The 16,254-nt window shown below is 41.0% G+C and overlaps 1 protein-coding gene across 1 annotated transcript in view; it reads right to left on the minus strand.

Annotated features, from left to right (window-relative positions):
- Nucleotides 1–1,865: 1,865 nt before the first annotated feature.
- Nucleotides 1,866–16,254, minus strand: part of LOC132569570 (small ribosomal subunit protein mS27-like) — a 97,532-nt gene continuing 83,143 nt past the window's right edge. The window contains exons 8-11 of the mRNA XM_060235783.1: nucleotides 12,659–12,761; nucleotides 9,795–9,937; nucleotides 8,205–8,351; nucleotides 1,866–2,247 (exon numbers count right to left, since the gene is read on the minus strand). Of these exons, the coding sequence (XP_060091766.1) occupies nucleotides 2,008–2,247; nucleotides 8,205–8,351; nucleotides 9,795–9,937; nucleotides 12,659–12,761 (633 nt within the window). The 3' untranslated portion in view covers nucleotides 1,866–2,007. The remainder of the gene's footprint in view (nucleotides 2,248–8,204; nucleotides 8,352–9,794; nucleotides 9,938–12,658; nucleotides 12,762–16,254) is intronic.

Here is a 16,254-nt window from a genome sequence, read left to right on the forward strand (position 1 = left end):
GAGTTACTGCAAACATTATTGTGCTCTGGGGCCATTTTTCCTGAGCTAAGACAAAAATGTGTGAGCTGGAGGTTAAAAATCTGTGAGCTAGCTCACACTTGCTCAGCTTAGAGGGAACACTGGCCATGACCAAGAAGTCCCTCTCCCTGATTGCCAGCCACATAATCTAAGGTTGCCAGCTTCAGCTCAGGAAATATCTAAGGTAGAGCCAGGAGGCCTTGGGGAGGAACCAAGAGAAAGGTTGTGACAAGCATGAATGAACTCCAAAGGGAGTTCTGGGCATCACATTCAAAGGGACCACACTCTTTTAAATGCCTTCCCCTCATTGAAAACCTACTCCTCTTCTGCTCATCATACTTAACAGAATAACTCAGGAAGCCATAAACCAAATGAAGAACATTTAAGGGGTCTCTTGGACCAGATTTCTGGGAAGAATAAGAAAGAGACAGGGTCTTGGACAGAGAGCAACAAGAGTTTTTTTGACTATGTGAGTACCAAAACAAGCAAATGGATTTCATCTGCAGGAGATAGGAGATGGCAATTTGTAACATAAGGCTGGAGATATGAAGAGTAGCCAGCAGAAATGTACGAAACAAAATGATGGAAGACCAAACATATTTCTTAATGTTAGCAACTGATATGATGCAACCCACAAAGCATGTGAAAGCATGCGCTACTAAATTATGGGACCTACAGCAGCTCAAGTGACTGTAATTCATACATTATAGGAGTGATATGGTTTTATATCTATATCCCACCATTTCCTTTCTAACAGGTCTCGGGGCAGTTTACAATCCAAAAGTCAACAGCACTCAAAATCCAAAAGTCAATAACAATCAGTCAGATAGAGGAACCTATTAGTTCCAGAAAAAATGAACTAACTAAACCTGATTTTGTCTGTCAATTGACAGTGGCTCCATTTCACATCCAGTCCCATAATTTACTGACATAGTGTAATTTTATCCCATCCTTCCTCCAAGGACTAAGGGTGTTGGTTCTCCTAAGAGTTGTGTCTGGTCCAAGGTCACCCAACAAACTTCATGGCAGAATGGGCTTTGAACCCAGGTCTCCAACACCCAATTCAACATTCACCACTATACCATACCGGTTCTCACAACAGGAGAATTAAGGTACAACATAGCAGTCGGATGCACCTAGAAGAGACCCAAGCTGCTTTTCTAGAGCAAAAATCAGTTTTGAGTACATGTATCACTATAGTCTCTTACAAGATTACTATATGTTTATATTTCACAGAAACTGGAGTGTTGAAAGGAACAGGCAGCCAAAGCAGGAGGGAAAGCAGCCAAGGAAATGGTAGAAATTGATCTGCAGGTGCGTCACAGTGCCCGTACTTTGGAAGCTTCTGTTTGTGTCTGCTGTAAAAGAACATAAAATTGTATACCAGGCGAAACTAAAGGTCCATTCAGGCCAGCATTTTCTCCACAACAGTTGCCTAGCCAGATGCCCCTGGAAAACTTTCCAAAACAAAGCATGACATAGAAAACCCCTATTAATCAAGGTACAGTGCCTCTAAGTCAGCAGAATCCATTTTTAGTTATCAAGGTTATTAGCAGTTAATGAATCTAGGGAGAACTGCTTGTGAGCCCCTAAACTTGGAGGGGAGGGAATGTAGCCAGAACCTAAAGCAGTCGTAGGAAAGATGTGAAATATTGGTAGTATCTTAAAAAACAACAACAGCACAATACCAAATACTGTGGCAATAGCATTTTGCATATTGTCTCTCCAAGCTTGTTTTAGAAACAAAATATTCTATTACATGACAGATTTTCACTCCAGACACAAAACAGACAAAAAGGAGCAATTATAATTATAGGCTAAAAGAGGCAAGAAAATGAACAGTCTTGTAAGAGAGATCCAGAAATATTTAATCTGCAAGATAGTGAAGACCACATCACAACAAGGCTATTCCGCAAACTGATAACAGCACATTCTTCATTTTACAACCAGGCGAAAAGGGAGCATAACAAAAGTCTTTAACAGAGAAAATTAGAGGGAGGCTTTTGCTGCCTTCCGGGCTTCAAGCTCCTGCCGGGCCTTTTCTCTCATTTCTCTTTCCCTTTCCACTAGAAGTGCCCGCTCCTGTTCCCAGTCCTTCAGCTTCTGCTCGTATTTTGCACAGTCCTTCTCTTCAAAGCTCGGCCGCTTTTCTTCAACAAGCTGTGTGGTCAAAGTCAACAAGCTAGCAGAGTCCACCTTGCCGAGTGACTGCAGTTTAGCGTGCAGATCCTGTCATGAGAGGGAGTAGAAAGAAAAAGGAGGGGTGGTAGTAGTGAAGGAACAGCGGCATCAACTCACTTGCCCAGCCTGGAGTATCTTTTTACCAGGACTAGAATTGGAAATTTGAGAGTTCAGCACAGTCTAGCATTCATCTCGGGTGAGGGCTACAGTGAAAAGAAAAAAATGCCCATTCCAAATGCACATCATTTATAGGCTAGTTTTTAAATTATTATTTAGCAATAACAAAGTATAGATGAAAAAGAATCAATTTTTAATTCAGCTAAGTGCTGGGATGGGCTCAGCTAGCACAACGAACAAGGAATGCTATTAAGAAAAATTCTTGACACAAAGAAATGATGAATGGCTTGCCAGCAATCTTCACATTTTAGGGCTCTTTCCCCTCCTCCCAGCCCAGTGCTGACAAGGACCCACCCTGAGCTGCTTCTGCTAACCTCTTTTCCAACAGATGGGAATCGTTTAAATAGGCTTGTGCTAATGGCGCACTAAATAGTTCCCAAGAGTTCCTGCAGCCCTTGCCCAGAACATTCCTCTATGCCCTTCCCCCACCCCCAACAGCTCACATGGTAAGCTCAGCCCTACATATGCAGACCGTGCAATTGCTTCAATTCCTCTGGTGTGCTGGGGGGAGGGGGGTCCCTAAGCAGGATTGGACCAGGCAGCTGGGTAGTATATCTTAACATATATACAATGTAGCATTTCTTGTGACACACCCCAATGAATCATAAAAAATATTAATTCACTTAAGTGCTTTAAGATGCAGAGCCATTTGTGGTTATGGAAGTTTTACAGGACAGCTAGATGTTCCCCAGACAAAAGGCAAATTAATTGCCCTAATGGAGAAGCCTCCCAGAGAGTGGAAAGAGAGATGCCCAAGGATAGGGAGAACATCCAGAAAGCATTCATCCATCACAGCTGTTTTCTTATTCTTTGCTCACTCGCCAGATAGGATCGCTCAGACTATCCTCTTTATCAGAAATAAAGACACAGCTACACCTAATTAGCAGAATTAAAGATTAGACAGAATTTCTGTGCAGACTAATGAGATCATTAGCCAGGGGAACATCTGGCCAGCTGTACATTTCAGATGTGTATTTCTTTTCTCTTTTCTGTTTGTAGGTATTAAAGCTTGGGTGTGGCTGGAGACAAAAGCTCTTTGGTGCAAATTGATGGGAAGACCAAAAGGGCTCAGTCCATGGCCCTCAAACTGTGGTTATCCATGGATATGGGTACTGAACGGAGAACTGGCCCAGGCTACAGTTTTGAGATGTTGGGGTTTTTTGTCTATTTATATTTTGTTTTATTTATATTTGGTATCTTCATAAATTGCACTGGATTTCTCCCAGAGAAAAAAGTGAGGAAATAACTCACCCTGATAAATAAATAATAGTCAAGTGAAACCTACAGTTTCAAACTAGCATTTGTTCAAAATGGCCAGAAAAGCCTTACCAGAAAATTAAGCACAAAACCCAAAAAAACTGAGCAATTTGGCCAAACTCCTTTTGAAATAAAAAGGTCACTACTCAACTAACTTCAAATAGCAGGGGAACTGAAGAACAAGGCTGATCTTTATGAACAGGCAAAGTTCACAAGGATAAGCTTTAAAGATTCTTGAGTTTCTGTGTTCTTCTGTTCCAAATTTTATGTAGCCTATAAATTCCACCTGTCATAAATTGTCCACCTGTGTGGGTTGAAGGTGTCCTGAGCTATTGGAAGTTTGGGAATTTTTAGAACATTGCGTGGGCACCACCACAAAATGGTTGCCATTCACCCCAATATGGTTTGGGGTGAATTGCAATAATGAGATGTTCCAAGGCATGTGCTCTCATATAGTGGAGACAGCTGTTCCTGAAGGGGTGCTCCCTGCAGTCACAAAGTTGATGCCTGCTGAACTCTTATGAAGCACCTCCTGTTCCAGTGAGGTGGAAGAATGCCAAGACTGACCATTTGCTTTGGGGACAAATCAAGTGAGTTTCAAGAAATACACTGTTGAGCACCATGGTTCCCACAGGCATCATGTTGGGGATTACAATTCTACTTTAGAGCAGGATCCAGTGGAGAGCTAAAACTTTGGTGATAAAAGGCAGACGTTCCTTTCTTTTTTGGGTAACAGCACTGCAGAACTGAGACCTGGGCAAAATGGGAATTTCCCAAAGCTCTTGGCCACAGTGTCAGTCCTGTTGCTGAACAAAAAACAAATACATCAGCCCTGTTTATTCATTTACATCTCTATTTCTCCCCAATAGACACAAAGCAGCTTGAATCATTCTCCTCTCCTCCATTTTTCTCTCCTCCTCTCCTCCATCATTCTCCTCTCCCATCACTGGTACTCCCCCCCCCCCAGTTAATTTGAACTTATAAGGGAAAGGGACAACAATGGAAGTTAGAAGGGCTGCTGCTGGTGTCAGTGAGAGTGAGGAATTAAAAGAAAACAATCGCTGAACATACAGTATGTCACAGAAGTGAGTAGACCCCCCTCACATTTTGTAAATATTTCTTTTCATGTGACAACATTGAAGAAATGACACTTGGCTACAATGTAAAGTAGTGAGTCTACAGCTTGTATAACAGTGTAAATGTGCTGTCCCCTCAGAAATACACAACACACAGCCATTAATGTCTAAACTGCTGGCAACAAAAGTGAGTACACCCCTAAGTGATAATGTCCAAATGGGGCCCAAAGTATCAATATTTTGTGTGGCCACCATTATTTTCCAGCACGGCCTTAACCCTCTTGGGCATAGAGTTCACCAGAGCTTCACAGGTTGCCACTGGAGTCCTCTTCCACTCCTCCATGACGACATCACGTAGCTGGCGGATGTTAGAGACCTTGCGCACCTCCACCTTCTGTTTCAGGATGCCCCACAGATGCTCAATAGGGTTTAGGTCTGGAGACATGCTTGGCAAGTCCATCACCTTTACCCTCAGCTTCTTCAGCAAGGCAGTGTTCGTTTTGGAGGTGTGTTTGGGGTCATTATCATGTTGGAATACTGCGGCCCAGTCTTCGAAGGGAGGGGATCATGCTTTGCTTCAGTATGTCACAGTACATGTTGGCATTCATGGTTCCCTCAATGAACTGTAGCTCCCCAGTGCCGGCAGCACTCATGCAGCCCCAGATTATGACATTCCCACCACCATGCTTGACTGTAGGCAAGACACACTTGTATTTGTACGCCTCACTTGGTTGCCGCCACACACACTTGACACCATCTGAACTATCTGCAGGGCTGTCGTCCCACAAGGAAGCCTCTTCTAAAGATGATGTACAATAAAGTCCGCAAACGGTTTGCTGCAGACAAGCAGACTAAGAACATGGATTTCTGGAACCATGTCCTGTGGTCCGATGAGACCAAGGTAAACTTATTTGGTTCAGATGGTATCAAGATGGTGAAAAGATATACTTAAAATATTTACAAAATGTGAGGGGGTGTACTCACTTCTGTGGCATACTGTACATCTATAGAGCAGATGTTGAGTTTAGTGGATGCAGACTGTGCAATGACAGCTTAATTTTACATCCTGAGCTGGGGAATGATACATATAGCTCACTATCTAATACAGCCAAGCCATTCTGAGCTGGAATCCTGAGACAGCCGCCATCGCTTGTTGCAATCACAATAGAATTTAGTGCATTGGTATCAGAGAAGTGGGGAAATTATTAGGGGTTTCAGGATGCAAGTACGTGACAGAGCTGCCCATCTGAGGAACAGTGAGAAAACTGAACCCTAAACATACTATGGCTGCAAAAATGAGGATTTGTTGAAGGAATATTTCCCATTCCTCCCCCCTCCCCTCCCCCTCAAAATACAACTAAACACCTTCTCCAATCTTAGCTTCCATAATTCTTTTTCATCTCTACTTGCACTTCTCTTGAACTTTTCACTCTTTAAATGGACTGCACATTTACTCAATCCCTATCATTCACAATTGGGAAAATACCCTGTTTAGTCCAGTGGGAATTTTGTCCTTTTCAGAAATGTGACTTTATAGTAAAAAGAGGTTAACCACACTGCTGGGCATATGAAGAAGAAGATATTGGATTTATATCCCGCCCTCCACTCCGAAGAGTCTCAAAGCAGCTCACAACCTCCTTTACCTTCCTCCCCCACAACAGATACTCTGTGAGGTGGGTGGGGCTGAGAGGGCTCTCACAGCAGTTGCCCTTTCAGGGACAACTTCTGCCAGAGCTATGGCTGACCCAAGGCCATGCTAGCAGGTGCTAGTGGAGGAATGGGGAAGCAAACCCGGTTCTCCCAGATAAGAGCCTGCACACTTAACCGAACTGGCTCTCATATGCACTGTAAAGACTTGTCCAAGTAAATGAGTCACTTTCAAAATTCTACCATTCAAATTGCCACTCCTTTAGTTTTATAAGCAGAGATTTTGGGCTGATTCATGTGAAACAATGTCCTCTGCAAAAAGGACCTTCTATCATATGGGTGATGGAAGTTTGGTGTCTTCCAGGGTGTTTTCATAAACTGAAATGGCTCTGGGGAGCTGCTATTTGCTCCATTAGGAAGCTTATGTGTCTGATAATGTAATGTAAAATTTTATTTATATCCCGCCCTCCCCCACCGAAGCAGGCTCAGGGCGGCTAACAGCATTTCAAGTAAACAATACAGTATTAAAAACATTAAATTCACATTAAAATCAATCAATAATTAAAACATTCCTAAATCAACACTGGCGGTAACCGTTATTAATTTGGCGGTAAACATTAATTCAGTTATTGGTGAACGCCTGTTTGAAGAGGGCGGTCTTGCAGGCCCTGCGGAACTGGTCTAAGTGATAGATACATGTAAGTTTCCCAGCAGAGCAGATGACAGCTCCCAGGATCTTTTCAGTTTGTGAAAGCACCACTGAGTGGCAAGAGGCTGAAGCCCTTTCTCCACACATGCCACAGCTGGAATATGGTTCCCTTATTCCTGTGCATACATGGTGCAAAGAATTCTTGGTGCATTCATGATACAAAGTCTTTGTGGTGCCAAAGTCATGTGACTTGGCCCATATAAGATGCTACTTTGAGAAATGTTCCATGCTTGGCAGTTCATACCATATAACAAAAGTTGATACTGTGGATGACAAAAATACAATGGAGACTTAGCCACTGGCTGATAATAAGGAACAATCCCTTCCCAGCAAGATGTTCATCAGATACATTCCTAAGAAAGCCCTTCACAGAAATAGAGGAGGATGTAGTGATGGCTGTAAGTGGAGATGGCTTTAAAAGTGGACTACAGCTAGTGCTCACTAGGTTGATTCCACTACATTCACTAATTTTACATCTGCAGAAATTTTCTGCCATAAATAGGACAGATTTGTGGAGTACAACCAGCACTTTTGCTTTTCCTGAAGAGTATTCTGACAAAAATATGGTGCTAAAATATGTGCACCTTTCATTCCAAGACATAAATCCACATACCTAAGAGGTACCAAAGATGCCAAGACTGCCAAATTGTCACAGTTAAAATGCTTGGGTCTATCTATGGTTACATAATCACCATGATATGCTATCACTTGGTAAATGGTCATCTGTGTTCAACCAAATGAATCTAAGCTATGTTACAGTTGTTCTAGTTATTTCCTCCTGACAATTGACAGTAACGGAATACACATGAATGAAGAAATGGTACAAGGGCAAGTAACTGATCCGGAATGACACACCACTTCACTTAGCAAGACACTTGAGTTATCAAGGCTGATGTTTGAAAAGTAAAAACAACATCCCAGCAGCCAGGCAACAGACAAGTGGCCTTGAGCATGTTTTTCAAAACACAATTTCCTGTTTGATGAGTTAAAAATTCAATGACAATGTTTAAGAGGCCAGGTAACAGTCCTGGGGGAGCATCAGTATTCTTGGAGCAGAAGAGAAGCATGCATACTTTTTACTGGGGACAATGGAAGCTGACTGTGATCAACAAATGCCTGGGAAAAGGGAAACAGCCTACCTTAAATTGCTCACAGTACTCAGGAAGTCGAAGCTTTTCTGTTTCTTCCAACTGTGCTTGCTTTGGAATTTCTTCTGATGACTTTGCTTCTTCTTCAGCTGTCTCTATCACAGGAACAGGCTGCAAAATGGCTGCCAGAACATCAACCTAAGAAACCAAAATATGAATGTACAAACATTCTTGTAAAAACAAACAAACCCAAGGGCAACTTTTTGTTGCTTAAACCATGAGTGACTGATTGGATGCTCTGGTGGGTGTCCTTCTGAAGTCCATGGATCTATGATAAAAATCTTGAGAATATTGGCTGTAATTTTTAAGAAGCATCATTTCTAGACATAAAGTCTAGAAATAAAGTCTAGACATAAACCTGACTCACAAGGATTGAATACACTCTGGCAAAAGGGTCAAAAATATTACCAAGCCAGCAAATATCCACAACTGTTTTTCAAAGCTCAACATTTCAAAAGTCCTGTTCAATATTTCCCGCCACATTTCAGTGCAGAAAAGTTGCTCTTTGTCTTTGAGACTGGTCTACCATAGAATATGTTTGTAAAAGGGTTTTTTAAAGCAACAATACACAAGTGATGTAATTATTGAGTGGATTATTTGACTAATGCTGTGAGATAAAAGGAAATTTAAGAGTGGAGGGGGTTTTTTAAGGGTTTGCATGGTGGTTGAACTTTCTGGGAGAAGCAATTTGATGAAGCAGAGTTTTTCCTGAAATAGCTATTGATTTTGTTATTAGCTCTAGATAGGTTGCAAGGCTCTTGCTGGAAGTTACTCAACTCTTCCACGAGATTATGTGTACACGAAGACATCATCATATGGTGAAGCAATATGTGGAAACTGAATTTCTGCTTTGCTAAACTGTATCGCGAGCTCATCTTGATTATCTGACTTGGAATATAATCACCCATCTGCTCTCTCCTGTTGACAATAGGTAGCTGACAACGTGCAGGCTAACTGTGCTGGGGCACTGCACTAAAGTAACTCAGACTTCCTGTTCCCATTTGCATTCATGTCTCATTCACAATCTCTCTGTGGAGGTAAGTAAAGAATTGATTCTTCTGTGCAACTCAGATTCTAAGAACAATGAAACAGCTGAGAATCCATGGCTGTCAGACTGGGATTTGACCAGAGGAACAGCTTAATGAGTCTAATATCATAATAATTCCTGTGTATTTTTGTTGCAATGCACAAACACACTTTTATTCCTGTATAAACATTCATGGAAACTGAAATAGTCAGTCTTTAAAGTACCACAAAACTCCTGCTTATTGTTTGGAGTACTGCTGCTATTCTGTCCAAGACACACAAGAGCTTCAGGAAGGGTCTGAAGGCACAGCCTTTGGCAGCATGTCAGATAACACTGTCAGGAAGTTAGAATGAAAAATAATACAGATGCCAGAGAACTGCCAGCAGCTTGGTTAATATAATCAGATGGCCAAGAGCAGCAATTTGGAGGAAGCCAGTACTGAATCCCTCTGCCACTTGCTGGCCTGCTCAGATGATCAACCCACCCTCTTCCCAAGAATCCCTGAGATCCTGCTTTGCTAAGTAATTCTCCACTCCACAGCTTCATCCACTTACAGCTTCTTTACAGAGCTTTACATTCTCAGGAAGTAATGCCACATTCTCCATCACTTGCAAGGCTCTGTTTAGGTAACCCGGAGTCCATATGAGTGGCATTTGGTGGTATACAGCTCGTAGTCCCTTGTACAGTTCCACTTTTCCTGTTGTAAATACAAGATTGATTGTTATTTAAAATCAGAAAATAGGTTTCATCTTGGAACCAACTTTCCCATCTGAAAATGTTATGGCTTGCCACCTGTAACTGCTTGTGGAGGATGACTGTCAAAACATCCTTCCTGCAAAATTGGGTGTTTATTAACATGCCAGTTATCAGACATGGAACTCAATGCTGAGCTTCCAGGCTGCTCTAGTCTGCACTCATCAAAATTCAGCCTTTTCAAATGAATTTAAAATTCCATTTTTTGCAAAGATGTAATGCCTTAAAAGCACCTATTGCCTCAGGGGGAGTTTCTATTTTGCCCAATGCAACATTGATGTAGTATTTTCCCCCAGATTTCACATCTGGAACAGACACATTTTTTTTTCATAGACTGGCTTCTTGTCTGTTATCAGAGGCTTAAGCTTTCCATTATCTGGCTTAGGCTGAGTCCGGACAGTGGGGAACAGGCAGCGAGCAGATATCATTGCCCTTCAGAACAGCTACAACACAGAGAACAATGGTGATGTCAGGGGGTGTGGCCTAATAGGCAAATGAGTTCCTGCTGAGTTTCTACAAAAGAAGCCCTGGAAATGTTGCAGAATCACACTGACTTGGGTTGAACCCACTCATGATCAAGGGCTGGAAGCTGTCAGCAATTCTGTATGCAGAGGTACTTTGCAATTAGCAAAACCCAAAAAGTTTTCAATCCCATTTTCATTAGTTTGAAAAGCAGATTTTATTTATTTGTCTTTCTTCCCAGTAGGGATCCAAAGCAGTCTGTATCATCCTCCTGTCCTCCATTTTATCCTCACAAGAGGCAGGTTGGACTGAGACAGCATGACTGGCCTAAGGTCACCAGGCAAGCCTCCATGGCATGTGTGGGGATTCGAACCTGGGTCTTTCAAATACTAGTCCAACACTGTTAACCACTACATCACACTTGCTCTCTTTTAATCTTCGGTGTTGTATTACTAGCAAAGTAATGAATCCAAACACCTCTCTTACTCATGGAGGTAGAACTTCCCTGTAAATTCATCATGTAGGCACCTTTTGTTGTTGTTGTTGTTTGCTGCTGTCCACTGTGGCTTCTCCACATGACTATGACTATGAGCGGGCACAGGTAGGCACATCATCTCCTTGAAGAGGCCACATAGCTTTCTGCATGGGAAATGCTTTTCACCCATGGAAATTATAGCCTATTAAGTATACCTGAGGTTCTAATCCTGACCACTTGGTTGATTGTAAACTCTTATCTGCAGGACCTAATCCTTAACTCTTGTCATCCTGGCAAAATCAGACATTTGATATTAAAGAATTCTGATGTAGTCTTCCTTGCCTTACTTGTTTGTTTGTATCACCTTTAGCTGTCTACATTAATTACACTAGTGCATCCTACTGTGACACACCTAATGTCTCTCTTCCCCAAGCCGGGAGGCTATGAAGAGCCACAGTCATGTGTGCACAAACAAACTTTGTTGGGTTGTGGCTAAATATAAACTGCTAAGTTGCTCCGAGCCAATCTGTGCCCACAGATATCTTTCACTCTTGCAGAGGTCTACTCCATTAGAGTTGGCAAGACTGCAGCATGTGTGACATAGCAGAAAATAGCTTTTGATCTTTGGAATGCCAATGTCAGGAGGGTCACTCCCACACGGCAGTAAACCAATTTGCTAAGTACAATGCCTTCCCAAATAATTCAGGCTATGGTATAAATACAAAATGCTGATCACAGAGGAAGGGGGAGATATGCATACATCAGTACACCAAGTGAAGTGTACACCAACAGTTCTGAGTGAAAACAGGATGCCAGTTAGTTTATAGCTTTCAAATTTACTCCCACAGTTGTCTTACACCATTGTCTTGCAATGTTGTCTTACAGTCACATAAAATCAGAATCAGCATCCATATTCCGTCACCTTGTGTGCCTTACTACCTCTGTTAGCTTTTCTAAACAAACTGTGAGATACAGAGAGAGGTCAAATTTTTATGCCTCAGTTGCCCCACAGCTGAAGGTAAGTTGCCAATTAACAGCTAATAACAGAGTAAGACAAAGCTAGCACAAGACTGGTAGGTAATCCAGAATTAAGTGAAATTAGTCTTTAAAATCTTCCAAAAGAGTATGGAAACTGAGGGCTTCAGACACTGCACATCAAGTTCTCAACTACATGTGATACTGGGAGTTCCACAAAGTTCCCAGGATATTTTCTCCCTTTTAAAATCTTGCATGAAGGTCCAAGTTCTGCCTGGGTCTATAACATTAAGGGAGAACAAGTTTATGTTTCCAGAGCTATTTCAGATTGTGAAAACAGCACGGAGGGAGGGAACAACATAAAAACAAACACACCATTCTCCAGTCTCAGTTAGAACAGGGGTTCCCCATGTGCAATTTCTATAGGGAGAAAAATGCTTCCTTTAATGGAATATTAAGCATCATGAACAGGTCTGTTTCAAGCTGTTTTGGAACTCAGAAGTAGGTTGTGGGAATGTTATGCACAGGTCAACCTCTTCCATTCATCACATACAGTTCTCAATACCAGCTGTAAGTATACTTAGTGGGTAGGAATAATTTTATATGGACTGTACATCAACATATTGATGATAATTCTAGTTTTGTAGGATTTTGGAAGCTATTTTAACCACTTAATTTAGCCAATTCACCTACCTAAACCTAATCAATGAAGCTGTAAAGAAGAGAGTTTGTAATGAAATGCTTGGAACTTACCGAGAAGGGCATAACCATACAACTGAGAGCTGAAGCCCACTGTGTTGGTCTGCTTCAGGCCCGTTAACAACAGAGATGCTCCGAGATCTCTCTCTTCCTCCCACTAAAAATATTAAATATTGCTTCAGTTAATTAATTTTAAAATGGCACATGATGTGTCTGGTTGTGCATAGTCCTTTTGATACCACTCCCTGCCCTCCCTTTCCCAGATGCAAGCACGTTCACTTTCCTTGTTTGGTTGTGTTGCAAAGTCTAGCCAAGTAAATGGATCAGAATAATCCTGCAACTGCATTTGAGCTGTTTTTTAATAAACCTGTTTTGGTATTAAGCCATTTGTGATCAACACAAACCTTCAAACAACAGACGACCATAAACACACAATGCTTCCATGTGTTAAAGAACTCAACACATAAAGCTACTATAGATCAAGCCAGACTGTTTCTCCCTCCAGCTCAGCACTATTTGCTCTTGGCTGGTAGGGGCTCTCCAAGGACTCAAGCAGGGACAGCTTTTTCCCCAACAGTTCTTCTCTGAAATCTGTCCACTGGAGATGTCAGGGGACCTTCTAGATGCAAAACTTGCCCTCTGGAACTGAGTCAGATCCTCCACGATATAAATGGGATGAAAATGAGAATTCCAAAAGTGGTCAGCTGGCTGGGCATTACCCAAAATATGGGCATGCCACCCAGTACCATCAACTAGCACAGTACCATCACTCAGTACCATCAACTAGCACAGCACCATCACTCAGTACCATCAACTAGCATAGATTACCGTCTTTCTTTCTTTTTCAGGTATCTGGGCCTTCTATATTCAGAGACAGACAGAAAACTGCACATTTAGACTTCTGGGCTATGTCGCCTTGAGCGCAATGGGGTCTGTGGAACTCGTCTCTAGAAGCCCCCCTGAATCAGGCGGTTGGAGAGGTGCCACAGACGTGGCATCTCCAGGGAGACCCTGAAGGGGTTTCTTTTCGGCATGGGTCTTTGCAAGAAGCCAGGTGCATAGAGGTGGCTGTTCCTGTCCTTCTTGTATGCCCCGAAGCTCCGCCGCCATGATCGCTATTACGGCTTGCTCATTTTTTTCTTAACAAGCTTCTGATACATTGCTTTCCTATCTTGAGCATGGCAATTCTACTCAGCAAGTAAGTTTGCTTTTAATACCACTGGCTAATGGGTCATTTTACATAACAACAAATGGGACAGTTCAAAGGAAGGGAAAGAGATGGATTCCCCCCCTCCCACTTTCCTGAGAATGAGGTTTCAAAAAGATGATGAAGATATTGAGAAGATATTGGATTTATATCCCCCCCCTCCACTCTGAAGAGTCTCAGAGTGGCTCACAATCTCCTTTACCTTCCTCCTCCACAACAAGAACAACTTTGAGCATTGTCAACAATTTGAATTAGAACTCAGCAAGTAAGTTTGCTTTCAATACCACTGGCTAATGGGTCATTTTACATAACAACAAACGGGACAGTTCAAAGGAAAGGAAAGAGGTGGATTCCCCCCCCTCCCACTTTCCCGTGAATGACGCTTCAAAAAGATAAAGAACAACTTTGAGTATTGTCAACAATTTGAATTAGACTGAATATAGATACTCAAATTATATTTGAGTATCTATAATTGAATATAATTGGATATGTGTTAATAAGACTATTATCTGGCTGTAATATGGTCTGAACAAAAATGAGATATATTTTAGAGAGATTTGTCTTTGCCGTCTGAGTGCAACTGAAATGGCAACAATCAAAACACACGGATGAAGGAGATTTGGAGAGACAGACTAACTGGGTCTCTGAGTTACTTTTCAACTTGGATTAATAGACTGAGTTATTTGGTAGAGAAAAATGGCATTACCAAGCAAAATGTTTTATAAAAAAGATATAATGGTTACCATAACTTCTCTAAAGCAAGATCTTGGTTCATTAAAAGAGTTGATTAAAAAGCAAATGGGAGCTTTTATGCTGAAAGTCAGCGAAATCTCAAATCTACACGAGCAGAGTGTTAAAGAGATCTCGGTGACGTCTATGGAATTGCAAATGGAGAGTGATCCGCTGGGAAACAAACAGAAGAAAACCAAAATGGAACCTTATTGCGCAGTTAAAAAGAAGGACCGGAAATCGAGACTGATTGAACTTTTTTTGAAAGGAACAAGTGGTGTGGGATCCTTACTATTTTTACCGAGAGGGATGACTGCATTAAGGAGAGTGGAGGTACATCTCAGCAAAAAAATTAAGATGTGGAAATCTTTCAGGAAGAAGGGTCTTTGAACTGTTTCTCTCTCTGCGGGTAATTGGATATGGAATTCTCAACAAGAACTGACATGCAAGGCCAAGTGAGATTTTTGGGTCATATTAAGTTGTTCCTCCTAGAGCAATATGGATATAAGAGTTAAAGGATTGAAAAGTTTTGAAAAGAATTTTATATAAATAAATAGTTAACTTGCATCAATTTTTAAGAAGGGAGACAACACAATTATTCTGTAATCTGGTAGATCTGCTCTTAATATGTTTGTTTTGAGAAACTGTTTATACTGAGAGATAAATTACTATACTTTTTTCCTACTTATTACTTTTCTCTCTCTACGCTTTATGATATTTTAGATCTGATTTTTTTCTTTCCGTTTGAAAAAAGTAAGTTAGAAGGATAAAGATATTTGTTTCTTAATGATGACATTGTTAAAATAACAAGTTAACCTGTATTTTTAATATGGTTAAGCTTAGCCAGTTAGTTCTGTGTTGAGACTTCTCTGACTTTTTTATACTTATATGTGCTGAAGAAGAATCGTTTAGACTTGTAGTTTAAGTAATAGTTTAGTAAAAAGTCTATAATGAAAGATAAAGATGGTAAAATATAAAGGGAAAACTTAATACTTGCAGGTAGAAAGAACTGGATATTTGCTGATACATTTGCATTTTTCTTTGTTTCTGGTTTCCCACTTTGTATCCACCCCTCCCTCTTTTTAATGCCTCTGTATCTATGCTTATGCTTTTTCTTTTTATAGTTAAAATCAATAAAAATTATAAAAACGAAAACTGCGCATTTACCCTCCAATTTATTTTGAGGAAATGGTTCATTCCACCTTCCTCTTGTTCTAGCCAATGAGGGAAGTTAGGGCAGTGACTGACAGGCTTAATTTCTCTATTACTATAAACTGCTTCTTTAGAGCCAGCAGCAGCATTTGTGTTTTCTGATATTTTGTCTTTAACTGGTTTCTAAAAGTAAGGAATTTTAAAGGAAAGTATATCATGCCCTCTTGTGAATTTGTATTTCAAATTATTCCAGGACACAGGAATAATGCAACAATAATTGAATTGCTCTCTCTCTAAAGATGCAAAACAGCAGCATTTATCATCTTTCCTGGATCTATCCACCATGTCGAGAGCAGCACAAAAAGAAAGTGATCTTTATATTTGCAAGACTAGAAAAACATTTTAAGACAGTACACTTGCAAATCAAAAGAGTCAATCTGGATGACATCACTTAGTGGATGGAGAGTGTATAAGCATCCCAGTCTTTCACATGCCTCAGGCAATATTCTCTCTCTTCTCAAAATGTATTAATGAAATCCTCTGCTACAAATCAAAGCTTATT

Source organism: Heteronotia binoei, chromosome 4, assembly GCF_032191835.1.
Source record: "Heteronotia binoei isolate CCM8104 ecotype False Entrance Well chromosome 4, APGP_CSIRO_Hbin_v1, whole genome shotgun sequence".
Lineage (NCBI taxonomy): Eukaryota > Metazoa > Chordata > Lepidosauria > Squamata > Gekkonidae > Heteronotia > Heteronotia binoei.